General features: G+C 37.4%; 1 protein-coding gene across 2 annotated transcripts; it reads right to left on the reverse strand.

Moving 5' to 3' along the window:
* Positions 1-19,204: 19,204 nt before the first annotated feature.
* Positions 19,205-20,019, reverse strand: LOC112615486 (glutathione S-transferase omega-1-like). 2 transcript variants are annotated; one of them, XM_025372203.1, is made up of 2 exons: positions 19,624-20,010; positions 19,205-19,524 (listed from the first exon to the last, which is right to left on the reverse strand). In XM_025372203.1, the coding sequence occupies exons 1-2, from the start codon at positions 19,987-19,989 to the stop codon at positions 19,264-19,266; spliced, it is 627 nt and encodes a 208-aa protein (XP_025227988.1). In that variant the 5' UTR covers positions 19,990-20,010; the 3' UTR covers positions 19,205-19,263. The 2 variants fall into 2 exon arrangements, with proteins under 2 accessions (XP_025227988.1, XP_025227987.1); XM_025372202.1 differs by having other exon boundaries at positions 19,211-20,019.
* Between the last annotated feature and the right edge of the window lie 487 nt (positions 20,020-20,506).

The raw sequence follows: 20,506 nt of genomic DNA on the forward strand, positions 1-20,506 counted from the left end.
CCAAGGAGGTGAAAGATCTCTATAAGTAGAACTACAAAACACCTGATGGAAGATACCAGAGAAGACACAAACAAGTGAAAAACAGCCCATCCTCATGGATTGGAAGAATCAATATCCTTCTTGTAATTTGAATTATTATGTAAAATAATTTTCTTACTGTCATACAGTTATTCTCAATATGTTAAATATATGTTTATAATCTCTACAATACGATTACATGCATATTGTTTTATGCACTTGCTTTTTAAATTATTTCAGGAAAGGAAATATATATGTAATCATGCTGTCACTTTTGCTTACCCATAAAACTGGCTTTATTTAAGTTCTTTGGTTTTATATGTGTACTTGAATTATAATCTAGTATTATTTTCCTTCAGCCTGAAGAACTTTATTTGGTGTTTTTTTGCAAAACATGTCTTCCAGAAAGAAAATATCTGTTTTAGTTTTTCTGGCAATGTTCTTAATTTTTTCTTCATATTTGAGGGATATTGTTGGATACATAATTTCTCAGTGATCATTTTTTTCTCTTTCAGCATTTTAAGTATGTCATCTCACTGCCTCATGGCTTCTATTGTTCCTGATGTGAAACTCATTTTTAATTTCATTGTGGCTTCTTGAACATGAGTAATTGTTTTTCTCTTACTGCTTTCATTATTTTCTTTTTACCTTTGGCTTTCAACATTTTGACCATGAGGTGGCTGGTTGAGGACTTCTTTCTTTTCATCATTCTTGGAATTCACTAAATTTCTTGGATTTGAAGATTAGAGTTTTTATCACATTGGTAAAGTTTACAGGCATCTTTAAAATTTTAAAAATATTTATAATATTTTAAAATATTTATAATAACTGCTTTGACATCTTGGCTAAGAGCTGTCCAAGAGGCTCTCCAAGATTCTTTCTAATATTTGTTCTATTTCTTGTGTATAGATCACATTTTCCTATTTCTCTACATATTGTGATTTTTCTGTGTAAAACTAGAAAAAATAATAGTTTGTAGTAACTCTGGATACTGAGGCCCTTTTATTTCTGGTGTGGGTTGCTTTTATTATTTGTTTGGCTGCTCATTATTTTGTTAGTGACTTGGTTGCACTGTTTCTGTGGTGTCTATTTTTCCTGCATTGTGCAGTGTCTGGCGTCCCTCTTCAGATGCCCTCCCCATTTTACATCATTTAGACTGAGTTCCTCCCTGGTTCAAAAGAAACCACTTATGGTTGGACTTAAGCCTGTTGAACCAGTTATATTTTTACTCCATACCAATGTGTATGCATGGCTTAGATATTGTTCTACTATTCAGGGGACTTGTATTTGCTTCATTTTCATTCTGGAATAAATGGTTTCAAAAATACTTCCATGACCACCCCTGAGAGAAATTCCCTCTCTTGTTACAATCTTGGGCATGTACAGTCTTCCAGGCCACCAGAGTTTATTGTGATCTTATTTTTATGCCTAGATTCTTAGTAGCCACCATGAAGTGACTCAGTAGTAACCACAGAATAGTTTATTACTCAGTCTGTGATTGGCCAGAGGTTGTGCTTAAGCCCCTTGAGCCAGTAAGTTTTCACTTTCTACTGATTGTTCAGTGTGGGGCTTGAGGAATGTTTTCAAGTTGGCCTATATCCTGCTCTGATGCTGATATGGTTTGACTCTGTGTCCCCACCCAAATCTCATCTCAAATTGTAATCCCAATGTGTTGAGAGAGGGAGATGATTGAATAACAGGGGCAGTTTACCCCATGCTGTTTTCATGATAGTGAGTTAATTCTCATGAGATCTGATGGTTTTATAAGGAGTTCTTCCCCCTTTGCTCTCTCTTCTCTCCATCCTGCCTCCCTGTGAAGAAGGTGCCTGCTTCTGTTTTTCCTTCCACCACGATTGTAAGTTTCCTGAGACCTCCCCAGCCATGTGGAACTGTGAGTTAATAAAACTTCTTTTCATTATAAATTACCCAGTCTCAGGGAGTTCTTTATAGCAGTGTGAAAATGGATTAATACGGTAAAGTGAAAATGGATTAATACAGTAAACTGGTACCTTGGAAATAGAGATAGTGCATAAAAACAACCTGAAAATGTGAAAGCAACTTTGGAACTCGGTAAGAGGTGGAGGTTGGGACAGTTTGAAGGGCTCAGAAGAAAACAGGAAGACGTGGTAAAGTTTGGAGCTTCCTGGAGACTTGTTGAATGGTTTGGGCCAAAATGCTGATAATGATGTGGACAATGAAGTCCAGGCTGAGGGAGTCTTAGATAGGGATGAGGAACTTCTTGGGAATTTAAGCAAAGGTCACTGTTGCTAAGCTTTAGTAAAGGGACTGGTGGCATTTTGCCCCTGCCCTAGAGATCTGTGTAACTTTGAACTTGAGAGAGATGATCTGAAATTGTAACCTTTTTTTTCTTAGAAAATGTTTTTATTACTTTGAGAGGAACTTTGGAATTGAATCAAAAAATGAATTGCAGCCCCTCCCAGCTTAGAAGTTTTGTTTAGATTATTAAAAATACTTAGCTAGTGTTAGTGAAATTAAAATGAAAAATATGCAGTGCCAGTTCAATATAAAATCTATACAAGTTTCCATAAATAAGTCATGTACGAATACTTATTTACATATCTTGTAAGATTTATTTCTATTATATATTATTAGAATAATGACATTAGAAAATGGTCTAGCCTCAGTAGCTGTGGAAGAATTAGATGCAGATTTTAGTATGAAATGATTTAACCATGCATGCATTCTCAAAGTTTTCTTTTCCATATTCCCTCCTTATATTGTCAAAATTTGTTTGAAAAGTACATTATAATAAAATACCAAATAAAGTCACAGTAATACTATAAACTTAACTTTTTCTTTCTAACCGTACTACATTTGACGTGTCATTATAATTACAATTATACACTATACATTATAGTGACAATCAGAGTCAAATTTTCTTGAGCATCTAATTTGTGCAAAGCAGACACACTCATACTCTGAAGAAAGTAAGACAAACATGACCTGTGTGCCCTAGGAGCTCAATTTAGTAGAAGAAAGCAGTTCTGGCATAATTGAGGATCACAAAACATGACCAGGGAATTTGTGCAAATAACACTAATTCCTAGTATGTGTACTTTTCCACCATCATGCTGTGTGGAGAAACATTTCAAATAAACATTTTAGATTTAGGGTTAGGAGATATGAGGTGGGCAAAAGAAAATCACTATATCAAGCCTATAGCTGTACCAATGTTTAGAAAATATTTAAATCAACATAAATCCTTTCATTTTGAAATGCAAAGGAAGACACAGGTTTGTACAAAAAATAAAAGTTCCAGAGGAATAGGTGCCTGAGGGTGAATGTAGTCTCTTTTAAAGGTGAAGCCTCATGAAACATTTATCTTTTCGTGGCTGTCTGGCCAGAAAGGTCAGACTCGGGTAGCATTTGTTAATGATTATCTAAGTGCATAATTGTTTTGGAATGTGTCTAAAGCTAACTTTCAAAGCAGGAGTAAAATATGAGATTCATTGAGAAGACAACAACTATTTGAAAACGAAAGGGAAAAATAATGAGTGAGAGAGAAAATACACAATTCCACAAGTAGCTGGGTTTTTCCTCTCTATATTTTAGTTTCTGATTATTTGGAATATTTTCCAATGAATTCACTTCTCTGTATTAACAAGCAACATAAAATAGTGCATTCATTTTACTTTTTGTGCATTTGTCTGACAAAAATTGGAACTTATTTTTGAAAGGAAAGCAGCACATAAAAGTCTGGAAAATTTGCAGCCTGACTATGCAATAGAAAAGAAAAACCCATTTTCTGGGGAGAAATTTAAGGCTGCTGCAGAAGTGTTCAGAAGTAATGAAGTGCCGAATATTAATCTTCAACACAAAGGGGAAAATATCTCCAGGGCATGTCAGAGATTTTGGCGGCAGCCCCTCCCATCACAGACTCGAGGCAGAAATGGTTTGGTGGACCAGACCCAGGGCCTTGTTTCTTTATGCAGTTTTGGGACTTGGTGTCCTGCATACCAGCCATGGCTAAAAGGGGTTAATGTACATCTCAAGCCATTGCTTCAGTGGTGCAGCCTCAACACTTGGTGTCCTGTGTCTCAACCACTCCAGTTCCAGCCATGGCTAAAAGGGGCCAAGGTACAGCTCAGGCTATAGTTTCAAAGGGTGCAAGCCCCAAGCCTTGGAGGCTTCCAAATGGTGTTGGGCCTGCGGGTGCACAGAAGTCAAAAATTGAGGTTTGGGAAACTCTACTGAGAATTCAGAGGATATAAGGAAATGCCTGGATGTCCAGGCAGAAGTCTGATTTAGGGGTGAAGTCCTCATGGAGAACCTCTGATAGAGCAGTGTGGAAGGAAAATGTGGGGAGCCTCCACACAGACTCCCTACTGGGGAACTGCCTAGTGGAGCTGTGAGATGAGGACTACCATCCTCCAGATCCCAGAATGTTAGATACACCAAGAACTTACACCGTGCTCCTGGAAAACCCAGATAGTGCTAGCTTGTGAAGGCAGCTGGGAGCAGGGGGCTGTACCCTGTAAAGCCATAGCAGTCGAGCTGCCCAAGACTATGGGAGCCCACCTCTTGCATCAGCATGACCTGGATGTGAAACATGGCCTCAAAGAAAACCATGTCAGAGCTTTAAGAGTTAATGACTGCCCCACAGGGTTTTCAAATTGCATTGGGCCTGTGCTGTGGCCCCTTAGTTTTGGCCAATTTCTCCCATTTGGAATGGAAACATTTACCCAATGTCTGTACCTCCATTGTATCTTGTAAGTAACCAGCTTGCTTTTGATTTTACAGGCTGATAGGCAGATGGGACTTTGTGGTCTCAGAAGAGTCTTCGGACTGTGGACTTTGAGTTAATACTGAAATGAGTTAAGACTTTGGGGGACTGTTGAGAAGGCATGATTGATTTATAAATGTGAGGATATGAGATTTGGAAGGGGCCAGGGTTGGAATGGTTTGTCTCTGTGTCCCCACCCAAATCTCATCTTGAATTGTAATCCCCACTTGTTGAGGAAGGGACATATAATCTCCATATGTTGAGGGAGGGAGGTGATTGGATCATAGGGGCCATTTCCCCCATGCTGTTGTTGTGATAGTGAGTTAGTTTTCACGAGATCTGATGGTTTTATAAGAGGATCTTCCCCATTCACTTTCTCTTCTCTCTCCCCTGCCACCTTGTGCCTGCTTCTGCTTCCACTTCCCTTTCTGCCATGATGGTAAATTTCCAGAGGCCTCTCCAGCCATGTGGAACTATAAATCAATTGAACCTCTTTCCTTTATAAATTACCCAGCCTCAAGGAAGTTTTTAATACCAGTGTGAACACAGACTAATACAGATGCTTTATGAGTAGCACATGTACATGGTGTTTCCAACTCCCATAGTTTACTGTGATCTCAGAGGGCTCTCCTTGGATGTCTCTTTCCCTAGTTATTTCTATTAAGCCCCTGGATGTTCTGTTGCTTTGCTTATATCAGAGCTACCAGTTGCCTCTTAATTTGTGCTCACCAAATCTCATTTTTGGCAAAGCCATTAGGCCTGGAGTTCTTCACTCTCTGTTCCAAAAATGTGGGTTTCCTTAGACAGAGCTGTTTTAATGACCTGCCTCTTTCAATGGGTAGATCTTCTGTGTCATTTCGCAGGAGCTGAGGGTGGAGACAACAGTCTGTTTCTTGTGAAGTGACATTACTACTCTACTAGTAGGTGCTGGGGGTGGCAAAATATGATAGCTCCGGGTTTTCTCAGTTTCCCTCTTCCAGTATGGAACATCTGTCCCAAGAGAAAACTGGGGTAAGGCTAATCAGGCTCCAGTATCATCTGTCACTGCCAGGGCAAAGTCCTAGCTCTATGAGTGTGAGTTGGGTGAAAGGAAAAACTCACAGTCCTCTCAGCCACATATGCTGGTAATAACTCTTAACACACTTGCTCAAGTAGAGAACCTAGAGTAAATCTTCCATAACATGAAGCTGAGGGAGGCAGGGAATGGGAGCAGTGCATACCTCAAATGCCACTGACCCTTATTGACAACAATCAGTAGACTCTTTGTGATAATTGTGTCACCGATTCCTGTGTGAAACTGAGATCAATTTTCAGAGGATTTAAATGGTTGTTTTCTATAATTTTCATCAGCTACATGATTGTTACTCTTGGAAAGAGGGTCTGCTGAGCTCCTCACACTGCTTGCTTGTTTTTATAAATAAAGTTTTATCGTAATACAGCTATACTCATTCATGTACGTATTGTCTGTAGTGTTATTTGTGCTAAATGGCAGAATCAAGTAACTGCAACAGTGATCATAAGGCATTCAAAACTTAAAATATTTACTCCTTGGCCCCTCACACACAGTTTGTCTGCTCCTGCCTTAAATAGACATTCCTTTGTTTTAATAAGCCTTCTTGAACACTTATTTCATGTAATTTTAATAATTTTGAGACAAAAATAATATAAATATTGTTTAAAGATGCAAAAACATCTCAGAGGGCTATGCAGTTATAGTAGGGTTGACCAGTGATCCAAACCATGTTATAAGTTAGGATGATCACCTGCTCTGAAAGAATATAAATTCCATTTGGGGGCTGATAGTTATTATCTGGGAAGTAAATACAGATTCTTGAGGTTTTTAGAGGAAGTCAGGCCTGAGTAGATGACTGATGAAGGAAATCGTGACTAGGGACATGGCAAAATGAAGATATAGAGTGTCAAAGAATAGATGGAAGAGAGGGTTCACTGGAACGCTAAAGGACATTGAGAGATACCTGCACCCAGGATCCCTTGATAAACTTTAAATCACTCTTTCTTGCAGACCTCCATATTGTCAACATTGTGCTTCCTGCCTTGAAGCAATTCACAAGAAAAATAAATGCTTTTAAAGATCTGACTGGTAAAATAGCAAACACTGCAGAAGCAGATGTTTATTAGATTTTGAGAAGGTATTCCCCACCCAAGACCCTAGTCCTCTCTGCCTTGAAGCTCTAGACCCACAGTGGTGTATGTTTCCCATGCTCAGGTCACTGTTCCCAGGATGAATACAGTTTTTGCAAATTTTGACCCAAAGCTGTGAAATAACAATCACGTTTTATAACTCTTCTATTATCCCACAGCTATGCCCTGCTGTTTCCCTTGTTATCCAAAGCCCTCTTATCCTCCTCTTACATAGTTGTACTGTGACCATAGTTAAATCTCCTGTGCACACAGACATACCTATATCATTCACTTTTCAGGCTTTCTGGGAAACTGGAGAAGCATATTTTTTAGATTGCCTATAAACCTGAAATTACAGTAGCATCTTTCACTGCTTTTTCCCTTTAACTGTACAGTGCCTCTACTCGGACTGCTGTTTTCTTGCTACAAAGATATAACTGTCTTTAAACAGGGTGAAATAGAAATAACTACAGAAAAGGAGTGCTAAGCTGGGACAACAGCTCTCTCACTAACTCATTGTGGAACCTATTTACCCCTCCCTCCATTCATTTAGGCCTGTTTCTTCCTCTATAAAAAGAAGGTGTTAGATTAGATGACCTCTAAGGTTACTTCCAACTCCACAAATTTCTGAAGTCTAAGATTAAATCTTTGAAATTTTTTGTTGTTGTTGTTTGTTTGTTTTTTCATCTGCTCCTCTGGGTTGGTTTTGTTTAGAAGAGCGTTCCACCTGGGAAAAAATTTTTGCAGTGGTATAAAGAGCCTAAAGCATACATTTCCCATGTTCCACTCCCATCACCCACATTGGGCCACAAACAGCAAATTTGGCCTCAGTGCTACAAAATTCCAGCATTGATGCATTACCCTGCATTTCTCCCACAGCTGTGAACTTCTCCCTTTCTTTACTTTTGCAAGTCTTCATAGGCCCTCTCATTCCACTTGAGGATTTACATTCTGGGGCATAAAACCTAATATATACCTTCAGATCAACACCTTCCTCCTTAAACTGTGCAGTCACAAGTCCTTTAAAGCAAAGCATGTACTTTAGGGTCTTGTCTCTCCAGCTCCTGTAGAAATGCTAGGTACAATTAGTTCTAATGCAAATCTCCTTTAAGATAGTGTGTAAAAGGCTAAGCCTAATGGTTAATGGTCTCATAGATGCCACTTATTTAATTTATTAAGTTGAATAAATATATGAGAGTCTCTGGATATTGTTTGTTCATCTGTCAAATAGAGATAAGACCTGCTTCACTCACCCCATAGAATTGTTGTGGGTGCTCACCTTAGTGAATGATGTAAATGCAATTTGCAAAGTATTCATACTATACCCTGCATATAGTAAATGTGTTCAACATGTTTACCAATAGTGATAAAATTGGCTGTTGTTGTTGTTTAAAATATTTTAAAGGGACTGTGTTAACGCCTGTTGGCTGTGCTATCCTACATACAAATTGGAAAGACAAAAGGAGGAATTCTTTTCAGCTGGGGAAGCCAGTCAATTTATCAATACAACCAAAGGGCTTATGTTGGGATTGAAACATATCCTCATATTGAAAGATGAGAGGAAAATTTTGACCCTCAGAAACATAGATTTTGAATTTTCAATCTCTCTAGTACACAGCATTTTCAGAACTACCAAGCTTTGTGGTCAAGTTTACCAAAAAGGCCCTACAACAAGTATCTCTTCAATCTGCACTAACTATTTGAAATATCCCTGGGTAAGACTCTCTCTCTCTCTCTCTCTCTCTCTCTCTCTGTGTGTGTGTGTGTGTGTGTGTGTGTGTGTGTATGCATGAATACACATACAAACATGCACACATCTGTGCTTTTCTTTAAAGCCTTGATCCCAAGTCAAATAAAACAGGAGACCTTACACATAATACATATTAACAGAGATTTGTTGAGTATGTTGAAGTTACAGTTCTTTTCAGGGGGCAAGCTGTTTTCATTCATTAGAATCTTAGGAAAGAGATATAGCTGAGGTCAGGGCAGGAGTGGCATAATAGTTTAATTGGGAGAGGGGAAAAAGGGATAATAATATAAAATATTGGGATATTTTTGCATGGTTTTCTCTTGGACTATGTCAGAGCAGAGACACAGCTGTATCTCTCTGAAATCAGGCTTCTAGTTACTGAGAAAACACCTTACCCAAAATGTCAGGCTTTGTGCACCCTGGAGAAAGTAGAACTGATACACAACCTTATGTTCTGGTTTGTTGTCTTTTGTTTTTTGGGGACTATGATGGAAGAGTGCAGTTCAGAGAAAAGACCTTGTATTTATTTTGCTAAACTTTCCATCCAGTCTTATGATGGCTCACTGAGGGAAATGGAATTTCTATCAGGGTAACTGTAACCATTAGGATAAGTTTTCTTGGATTTCTAAAACCAAATTAATTGACAGAAAGTGCATTATAATGGAATTTACTTGGTTTCTCTTTATTATGCAGACATAAAATTTCTGTTTGAGATACTGCACTTAAAATGTCAAAAGTTTAAAACTTATATTTAAGGCACTTACTGGATTTCATACTCTGGCCTATCATATTCTCCCTTAAAGAGCTCAGTTAGTTGATTGTTCAGAGTTCTCTAATTGCAGGCTTGAATCTCTGAAAAATAGAATTTAAAACACTGCAACTTCTTAAATGGCCATCAAGTCTCTATTGCTAATTTTAAAATTAAAGACATGATTGTTTCTGCATTCAAATCTGTCTTCCAGGGTTGAAGATTGCTTAGTGGAGTGATCTGCCTGCAATTGAGGAAGAGAGTGATATAAATACAGGTGGTGGTGAGTGCTGTAAATAATGCCTTCAAGGAGCTCCACATCTAAGATTAAAGTATATTAAATTAAATTCATTGCTTTGAAGAAAATGGTCTATTTTTTTTTCAGTTTTGTGTGTGTTCATGACTATATTTCAACATAAGTTGAGTTTAGTTCAACAGAGTTTTTGGCTTAGAAGATAACATTTTAAATTATTTATTTATTTGTTTATTAATTAAGGTTATTTCTTTAGATTCACAGGGTGCATACAAGGTAAAGCAAGAGCTGAGGGTAGAAAACAGTTCCAGAGAGAGTATGCGCAACACAGTGGCCAACTAGTTCTAATAGGAATACAAAAATAGTCTGTAAAATGGAGAAAGATATGCCCTTTCTGCCCATCCAAATAATAACTGTCCTTTATCCTTCAAAGTCCCTTTTAAATTTTCACTTAGACCAACAAATATCAATCCCCTGGGTCTTGGGACTATCTATCATCATTTAGAGTGTTTGTAGTAAGTAAGCTTCCAAAGAAGCCACAGTCCTGCCTAAAGTCATTTAGAGCATTTTGATCAACTAAATGGATGAGCAAGCAATGCAGCCTTAGAAATTGATAAAAAGCAAGGAGAAAGAAGCACCTTGTCAGGTGACAGGCCCCAAAGAGCATGAAATTTGTTTATCCCAAGGTCTGCATGTTTTAAGCTTTGATGTACATAGTGGGGATTTGTTTTGCTCTCACTGTTCACTTTACCCACTCTATCAAAAGTAGTGTCAAAGTCTCACTTTGAATAGGGCAGTTTGTCCTATTAAGATAGTCTTGAGTGATCTGGATTATGACTTTGTATGCTGTGACTCTCTGGTAAATTAATTACTCAGTACATTCCAAAGCTAAAACTTTTCTCTGTGGACAGCTAAATACTAATGAGCTTTAAGTGGCTGATTTCACATACTTGCTTTGATTGTACTAGTTATTTTTGTGGGGGATTTTTGCTTTAAACCTAGGGTAGGGGATTTTTGCTTTAAACCTAGGGAAGTGATGTTATATCCTGTTTTTGCAGCGGTTTGTTAATAGTAACCAAAGTTAACTGCTCAGCTGAGTAATTATTTTGTAATGTGAAACAAGTAAAATAATTGATTCAAAACTTCTTCCATATGTTGTCACTAACTTAATTATGAGGACTGAATAACACAGGCCATCTTGAAGACAAGAGCCTTGGAATGATGCAAAAGTAAACATTTCCGTGCTTGCCACTAGTCAGGAAGTGGCTATCTAACAATTGGACTAACAAAAGTAGAATGACAATAATTATTTAATGATCACACTGATCTTAGTGCCAGAAGGAAATCTCTGCCTGAAAACATATATGGGGCTATTCTAAATATCTCAGAGTTTTATTAGATTAATCAATTATGTTTTTATCAATAACTGAAATTTATATTAATACCAGCAATAACTCCACTTTTTGACCATTTACTTTCTCCGTGTTGGTCACTATGCTTGATACTTCATATGCATGTCATTCAATCTGTAAGGTGGATATTATGTTCTCATCCTCTTTTTTAAAACAAGAAAACAGACTCAGCAATGTTACGTTATTTGCCTATGGTCACAAAGTCAATACAGATAGCAACAGCTCCCTCGCCCTTAAAAATTATGCTATACTCACAACTGTGTATCAAGCTCCAGGTAAAATTAACAGAAGCACAAAACGAGAGTCCTCCTCTCTAGTAGTTTTCAAGCTAGTGAGACATGACTCCCAGTCAGAAACATATCAGAGAGAATTTAATAGGTACTCAATTGCAGAGCTCTATCATTAAGCATCTAGCATCTGGGCATTCAAATAACCAAACTCAGACCCAGAAACACCTCAAAATCATGTGAATGGAATTTGAGCTGCTTTAACTACACTGAAAAGATGCCTAGAAGTAGCAGAGGCAAGGAGGAAAGCCACTAACATTTACTGCCCACCTATTACTGCATAGGTACACAATTTCATTTGAAACTAAAATGACTTTTTTGAGGAAATATTTCACAATGGAATACATTTAAATTTAGATTAGTTAATTGTCCAGGAAATCCTAGCATAAAGTAGTGAAGCTAAAATTTGGGCCCACACGTGTCTGGTTCCAGAACTCAGGCAAGCAATATTTTATAGGGAAAGAGTATAGACATGAAGATAATGATAATACCAAATATCTTACAGTTTTTAAAAAATTGAAACCCAGAATCGGAATATTATTACCTATTCAACAATTTTTTAATGGTTACACACTATTATGAATACATTTAATACCACTAAATTTTACACTTAAAAATGTGTAAGATGGTAAATTTTGTTATGTGTATTCTACCATACAAAAAATAATAGACTAGAAGAAAACACAATTAACAAACACATTTTGTTAATGAAGAGGTGGTGTTACTGGAAACTCAGAAATATTTACATCTGAAAAAATCACAGTGTACACATCTCAAGTTTTCCATATTCTCGCAAAAGTTTTTCCCAAAGAGACATATATAGTGAATATATATTTGCTAGGGAAAGGGAGTATTTGAAATAATAGCCCAGCATTCAACTCAAATATTTGGAAAATAGCAATCAAATCATAACAATAAACAGCAAAAGAGCAAAAACTAAAACTATAGTTAAAACGAAAAAGAAAACATAAAGACTGAATATTTTTAAATATTAATAAGCTGAAATTCATGAAATTCAGAAAAGCTGGAAATAACAAATAACAGAATAAAAATGGGTTATTAATGATGAACTAGAGACTGGATATAATATTTAATCATATGACTAACTGTAAGCTCAAAATACAACAAAACTCAGATCCAGAGGATGGATTCCAGTGTGTGGAGGGAATAGACTCGATAAGGAATTGTAGATATTTTTTGGAACACTTCATAGTTTATTTAGCTTGACTTTTTTCTACCATGTCCTTCCAACCCAAAAAGTGTGTGTAGTGGATGCTTTTTTTTTTCTTTTTAATTTTACTTTATGTTCTGGGATACATGTGCAGAATGTGCAGGTTTGTTACACATGTATACATGTGCCACAGTGGTTTGCTGCACCTATTAACCCATCATTTGGGTTTTAAGCCCCACATGCGTTAGGTATTTGTCCTACTGCTCTCCTTCCACTTACCCCCGACCCCATGACAGGCCTTGGCATGTGATATTCCCCTCCCTGTGTCTATGTGTTCTCATTGTTCAACTCCCACTTAGGAGGAAGAACATTCTGTGTTTGGTTTTGTTCCTGTGTTAGTTTGTTGAGAATGATGGTTTCCAGCTTCATCCATGTCCCTGAAAGGACATGAACTCATTGTTTTTTATGGCTGCATATTATTCCATGGTGTATATATGCCACGTTTTCTTTATCCCATCTATCATTGATGGGCATTTGGGTTGGTTCCAAGTCTTTGCTATTGTGAATAGTGCAGCAATAAACATACGAGTGCATGTATCTTTATAGTAGAATGATTTATAATCCTTTGGGTATATACCCAGTAATGGGATTGCTGGGTCAAATGGTATTTCTGGTTTTAGATCCCTGAAGAATTGCACATCTTCCACACCATCTTCCACAATAGTTAAACTGATTTATACTCTTACCAACAGTGTAAAAGCATTCCTATTTCTCCACAGCCTTGCCAGCTTAACCATTTTTCTACCCTTCATTCAAAAGTGTTACATGAAGTAAATTAAATGATGTATGAAAAGTGTCTGGAATATATTAGACAATTCATAAATGAAACCTCTTGTCCTTTTATTAAAGCAACGTGTTGATAAGAAAATTTACAATGATGCATTGATTTTGAAGCATTTGGATCTGGATACCTTTTAAAACACTGAAGATGAAAAAGCTCAAATAAATCTTAGGAATATTCTTGGTTACATATGTTCAGAGATACAAACGCTTTTTTTCCAGATAAAATTCCTAACAGAAAAATGAACCAATCAAGTCATAATTTAACAAAAATAAGCTCCCTTGCAAACTGGTACTATCAATATTGCTTATTTTCATTACATCTCATTAGTTATTTATAATAGTATTTGCTGTCTTATAACCTGAGTGCTTTACAATAGACAACATACTGAGTCTGACACTTAAACCATAGGTAAGATGGGACTTGCATAATCCTGTTCATGATTTCTTGGTAACAGTGAGAGACAGTACTCCCCACCCCCAACTGTAGTGTACTTTGGTCCCAGGGAACAAAAGGAATTATCTACAGATCCTCTCAACTGGCACTGTTTCATAAGACATAGAGATGCTACACTGGGGCTAGACGTAAGTTATAGAAGAAATTATATAAGTATTATCAAAAATGTAAAATAGGTGTGACACAACCTCAGAAAAAAGTAAACTGAATCACGAATTCAGGAAAGTATATCCTTCTCAATTTTCTTTCATATTTTTCTGATTATGTCGAAGATAAGTCTCTCCTATACTATTGAAACCAAGCTAGTATTATTTTTTAAAATTCAGTGTTACAAGATTAAAATGTTATTTATAATCCCCAGGGTAAGTACTACAAAAATCAGAATAAAACAAAACAAACAAACAAACAAAAATACAAGGCAAAAATAAGAAGGCAGTCAAATAGACCACAAAAAAAAAAAAACACAGAAATACAATTTTTAGAGAAAAAATATGATTTTAAGAGAATACTATATTATGAGCACTTGTACACCAATGAATTTGATAACGCAGATAAAACAAATGTTTAGAAACATACAAACTATCTAACTCAGGCCGGGCGCGGTGGCTCAAGTCTGTAATCCCAGCACTTTGGGAGGCCGAGATGGGCGGATCACGAGGTCAGGAGATCGAGACCATCCTGGCTAACACGGTGAAACCCCGTCTCTACTAAAAAATACAAAAAACTAGCCGGGTGAGGTGGCGGGCGCCTGTAGTCCCAGCTACTCGGGAGGCTGAGGCAGGAGAATGCTGTAAACCTGGGAGGCAGAGCTTGCAGTGAGCTGAGATCCGGCCACTGCACTCCAGCCTGGGCGACAGAGCGAGACTCTGTCTCAAAAAACAAAACAAAACAAAACAAAACGAAACAAAAAAACTAACTCAGGAAGAAATAGAACATAACAGGCCTATAATAAGTAAAGAAATAAAATCATTAATCAAAAATTCTGGAAAGGAAAGGAAAGGAAAGGGGAAGGGAAGAGGAAGGGAAGGGGAAGGGAAGGGGAAGGGAAGGAGAAGGGAAGGAGAAGGGAAGGAGAAAGGGAGGGAGAAGGGAAGGAGAAGGAAGGGAAAAAAGAAACAAGACCAGATAGCTTTACTTGTGAATTCTAACAAGTTTTTAATGAACACCAATACTTCTCAAACCCTTCCAAAAAACAAAAGTGCAAAAGCACTTCCTAACTCATTCTATGAGGTCATAATTATGTGGATTAAAAAAAAAAAAAACAGGCCGGGCGCGGTGGCTCAAGCCTGTAATCGCAGCACTTTGGGAGGCCGAGATGGGCGGATCACGAGGTCAGGAGATTGAGACCATCCTGGCTAACACGGTGAAACCCCGTCTCTACTAAGAAATACAAAAAATAGCCGGGCGAGGTGGCGGGCACCTGTAGTCCCAGCTACTCGGGAGGCTGAGGCCAGAGAATGGCGTGAACCCGGGAGGCAGAGCTTGCAGTGAGCTGAGATCCGGCCACTGCACTCCAGCCTGGGCTACAGAGTGAGACTCCGTCTCAAAAAAAAAAAAAAAAAAAAAAAAAAAAAAAAAAAAAAAAAAAAAACAGATACAGAAATCACAGGAAAATTATAGACAAATATCCTTTGGTTCCTTTGCAATAAATGCAAAAATCTTCAACCAAATTCTAATGAATTGAATCTGCTAACATTTTCAAATAATTATACAGCCTGACCAGTCAAATTTATTCCAGGAATGCAAGATTTGTTCAACATATGAAAATCAATTGATGTGATACACCACATTAACAGAATGAAGGGGAAAACAAAACGTGATCATAGCAGAGTGAGAAAAAGCATTGGGAAAACTCAACACTCTTTCATGATAAAAACACTCAACAATTAGCACTAGACTGGTAGTTCCTCAACATGAAAAAGGGTATACATATATATATGTGTGTGTGTGTGTGTGTGTATATATAACACACACACACAAAACAGGCCAGATGCAGTGGCTCATTCCTGCAATCCCAGCACTTTGGGAGGCCGAGGTGGGCAGATCATGAGGTCAGGAGATCGAGACCAACCTGGCTAACGCAGTGAAACCCCATCTCTAGTAAAAATACAAAAAAAAAAAAATAGCCGGGCATGGTGGTGGGTGCCTGTAGTCCCAGCTACTCAGGAGGCTGAGGCAGGAGAACGGTGTGAACCCAGGGAAGCAGAGCTTGCAGTGAACCCAGATTGCGCCACTGCACTCCAGCCTGGGCGACAGAGCGAGACTTCATCAAAAAATAATAATAATAATAATAACCTAACATTATATTAATAGTTAAAAAGATCAGAAACAAGGCAAGTATGCGTGCTTTCACCATTTCTGTTTGGCATCGTATTTGAGGTTCTAGTGAGAGAAATTAGGCAAGAAAATAAATAAAATATATCCATATTAGAAAGGATTAAGTAAAATTATATTTATTCTTACATATAAAGAACATTTTATATGTATTGATCTTACATATAAAAAACTTTGAAGAATCCACAAGGAAACTGACTAGAGCTAACAAACAAGCAATATTTTAGGATACAAGATCAACATGACAAAATCAGTTGTAATTCTACACAACAGCAATGAACAATCTAAAAATGAAATAAAAAATAATACCACTTACACTATCATTAAAAAATACCTAGTAATAAACTCAATCAATGATCTGCAAGGCTTGTACACTGATAACTAGAAAACATTGCTAGAATAAATTAAAGAAGACCTAAAATAACAAGTGTTGAGTAGGATTTGGAGAAATTAAAACCCACGTAGATTGCTGTTAGGGATGTAAAATTGTGCAGTCACTTTGGAAAAGGCATCCCATGTTCACGAATTGGAAGAATTAATATGGGTAAGATGATAATACTCTCCAAAGCAATCTACTGATTAATTGCAATCCTAATCAAAATCCTAAATATTTTTCACAGAAATAGAAAATGTGATTCTAAAATTCGTATGGAATTGCATAGATCCACAAATAGCCAACACAATCTGAAGGAAGAACAACAAATTTGGAGAACTTATAGTTCAAACTGACTACAACTCTACAGTAATCCAAACAGTGTGATAGTGGCACACAAAATATACAAAATATATACAAAATTTACAATATACAAAATTTAGCTCGATATACAAAATTTAGCTTGAAATTGATTAAAGGCTTAAATATAAGAATTAAGTTCTACTAGAAGAAAACATAAGATAAACTCCCATGAATTTGGATTTAGCAATGGATTCTTTATATGATGCCTAAAACACACAAAATGAAATTAAAATAGATAAATTAGACTTAATCAAAATTAAAAACGTTTGTGAATCAAATAGCACTATCAGGAAAGTGAAAAACATCTACAGAATGGGATAAAGAGGTTGTAGATTACATCTGATAAGGGATTTTATCTAGTATATATAAAGCACTTTTACAATTCAATAATAAAGAAACAACCCAGTCAAAAAATGGTCAAAACATCTGAATAGATACTTCACAAAAGAAGACATAAATGGTCACTAAGCACACAAAATGTTGTTCAAAGTCATTAGCCATCAAAGAAATGCAAACTAAAACCACAATGAGAAATCACTTTACATCCACTGGGATGACTATATTTTTTTTAGAAAGGAAAATAGCAAGTGTTGTGCAGAATGTGGAGAACTTGAGACCCTCATAGATTGCTGGTAGGAATGTAAAATGGTGCAACCACTTTGAAAAATAATCTTGCTGTTCCTCAAAAGTTTAATATAGAATTCTATATGACCCAGTGATTATAATTTTAGATATATATCCCAAAAATGGGAAACAGGTGTTCTCAAACAATATTAATGTCCATAACTGCACATTCACATTCCAAATGTCTGTCAACTGATGAATAGGTAAACTAATTGTGGTATATCTGTACAATAAAATATCATTTGAACATAAAATGTAATTAAGGGATGATAAATGCTACAACATAGATGGATATCAAAAACATTATGCGGAATAAATGCATCCAGACACCAAAGGTCACATATTTTTTAATTCCATTTATATAAAATATCCAGAATAGGTAAATCCATAGAGACAGAAAGCAAATTGGTGGTTGCTAGGATTGTGGAGAGGAAGGAATGCAGAGTGACTGCTTAATGATTGGGTTTTCATTTGTGGTAATGAAAATATTTTGGAACTTGATAGAGGTGATGGGTGTGTGACATTATAAATACACTAAATGCCACTGAATTGTACATGTTAAAATGATTAGTTTTATATTATTTAATATTTAAATCAATTAAAGATAAATGTATCCTCGGTCTATACCCAAGGCAATTTAAATCAAATGCCTGGGTGGAGAATTTTAAGCCTCATTTAAAAAAAAAAAAAAAATCATTTCACCATGCAATTCTAAATGCACAGCCAGAGTTAAGAACCACTTTGACTAACAGAGGTAAGAAAAATGAATCTTTACATGACACTCATAGGTGATGTAATGCTGACCTACAATTAATTGTAAATCACCCCCATTCAGGAATTTGTTTCATATGGGCAGGTGTTATATCAAAACTAACATTACTATGGGGAATTTAAAAACAAAATAACATGTTAAAACTTGTGCTCCATGGCACTGTGGAATTCATATTGTAATTAAAACACTATGAACATAAAGCCGCCTTCTGTACTAGTCAACAATTGAACTTTTCTGGCAAACATAGAGGGAGTTGTAGTATGCATTTTACATGAAAGCTGGTCATAGAATATGTATTAGTCAGAGTTCTCCAGAGGAGCAGAACCAATAGTGATGCAGGGCAGGGTAGCCCCAAAATAGGGCTTAGCCCTCAAGGATTCTTGGTTTTGCTCAGGAAAGAATTCAGGGACAAGAGAGAGGTAGAAGAAAACAACTTTATTGAAGCAGCAGTGTTACAGCTCTGGTGGTGGTACAGTTCCATCAGTGTTACTGCTCTGTGACTTCTACAGAGCAGGGCTACCCCACAGGCAGTGTGTTTATAGTAACAGCTCAGGGAAGTTTTACGTTTATATTTATGCCCACTTTTAATTACATGTAGATTAAGGTGTGATTAATGCAGAAATGTCTAGGGAAAGGGTAGTAACTTTTGGATCATTGAGTCATTGCATGGAAAGGTGCAGGGACTCCTGAGTGTTGCCATCACAGTAACTCCCAGGTGTTGCCATAGCAACAGTAAACTAACATGGCACACTGGTGGGCTTATCTTATGGAAAGCTACTTTCACCTTGTTCCTGTTTTAGCTAGTCCTCAATTTGGTCTAGTGTCTGAGTCTTACCTCTGGACCAAAGTCCTGCCTCCTACCTCAGCAGGAAGATTTACATAGGAAGAAATTTATTTATTTATTTATTTATTTATTTATTTATTTTTAGTGAAGGAAAACATCAGACATAGCTTTATTGCTGACTCCTGCCCCCTTCAGAGCCCATAGTCACAGGCCTCAGGACAGTTCTGTAAGTAAAGCTCTAGGAAACCTTGCCAGTCCTTCTCACTAGTGAGCAGGGCTGAGACTGTGGGATCTTCCTTCATGGCTGCCATCCACAGTTTAAGTTTTGGAGTGTGGTCTACACACTCATATAACTTCATTGCTTCCAGCCGTTCAAACCAGGGCCAGATGAGGTAATCAATCATAGAGAGAGAATTGTCACCAAAGAACATCGTCTTCTTATTACTCAGAACCTCCTCTAGCTCGGTAAATTCTTTACGAAATTCTTCTTTTAGGCCAGCATAGTCTTCTTTATTTTGGCTTCTAATAAAGCTTCTTACTAAGGATGGCACCTTAGAAAACAGCTCTAAGATCATCTTCTGGCAAGCTTTCTCATAGGAGTCATCCGGCAACAGCTTCTTCCCTGGGTATGCCTCATCCAGGTACTCACAGGTGATGGGAGACTCACAGATCAGCTGATCCTGACTGTTTTCCAGAACTGGCACCAGACCAAAGGGATTTTTCTTAAAGAACCACTCAGGCTTATTTTTCAGGTTGATACTGATGAGTTCATGCCTGATTCCTTTGGCCTTCAGGACCAGACGCGTCCTCTCAGCAAACGGGCAGAACCTCACGCTGTAGACGCGGATCGAGCCCTCCGGGACCGGCCCCGGGGGCGCGCTTCCCTTCCCCAGGCTCCTGGCTGACTCTCCGGACATCGTGGCGCAGCGCAGGCTGAGCTCCTCCCGGAAGAAATTTATTATGAGGTAATGGCTCACACAATTATAGAGACTGAGAAGGCTCATAATCTCATACTCTGCCATCTACAAGCTGGAGACCCAAGAAAGCAAGTGGCATGATTCAGTCCAAGTCCTAAGCCCTGAGAACCAAGAGAGCTGATGGTTTAATTTTCAGTTCAAGAGCAAGAGAAGAATGTTACACTTCAAGCAGGCAGAGAGGAAGCAAAAGGGGTTAATTCCTCCTTCCTTCGTCTTTTATACTATTCAGGTCATCAATGGATTGGATGTTCCCCACTAATATATATATTGGGGAGAGCAATCTACTTTGCTGAGTCCATTGGTTCAAATGCTAATGTCACTCAGAAACACCCTCACAGACACACCTCAATATAATGTTGAATCTGGGCAATGCTTGGCCCGGTCAAGTGGACACAGGGAATTAATCATTATAAAATGTAAAAGAAATGCTATAATCAGTATTGTCCAAGGGACCAAT

This window comes from Theropithecus gelada, chromosome X (genome assembly GCF_003255815.1).
Source record: "Theropithecus gelada isolate Dixy chromosome X, Tgel_1.0, whole genome shotgun sequence".
NCBI classification, from domain to species: domain Eukaryota; kingdom Metazoa; phylum Chordata; class Mammalia; order Primates; family Cercopithecidae; genus Theropithecus; species Theropithecus gelada.

Bases quoted from the DNA above. Each gene is read 5' to 3' on its own strand.
- LOC112615486 (XM_025372202.1), bottom strand. From the start codon at position 19,989: ATGTCCGGAGAGTCAGCCAGGAGCCTGGGGAAGGGAAGCGCGCCCCCG.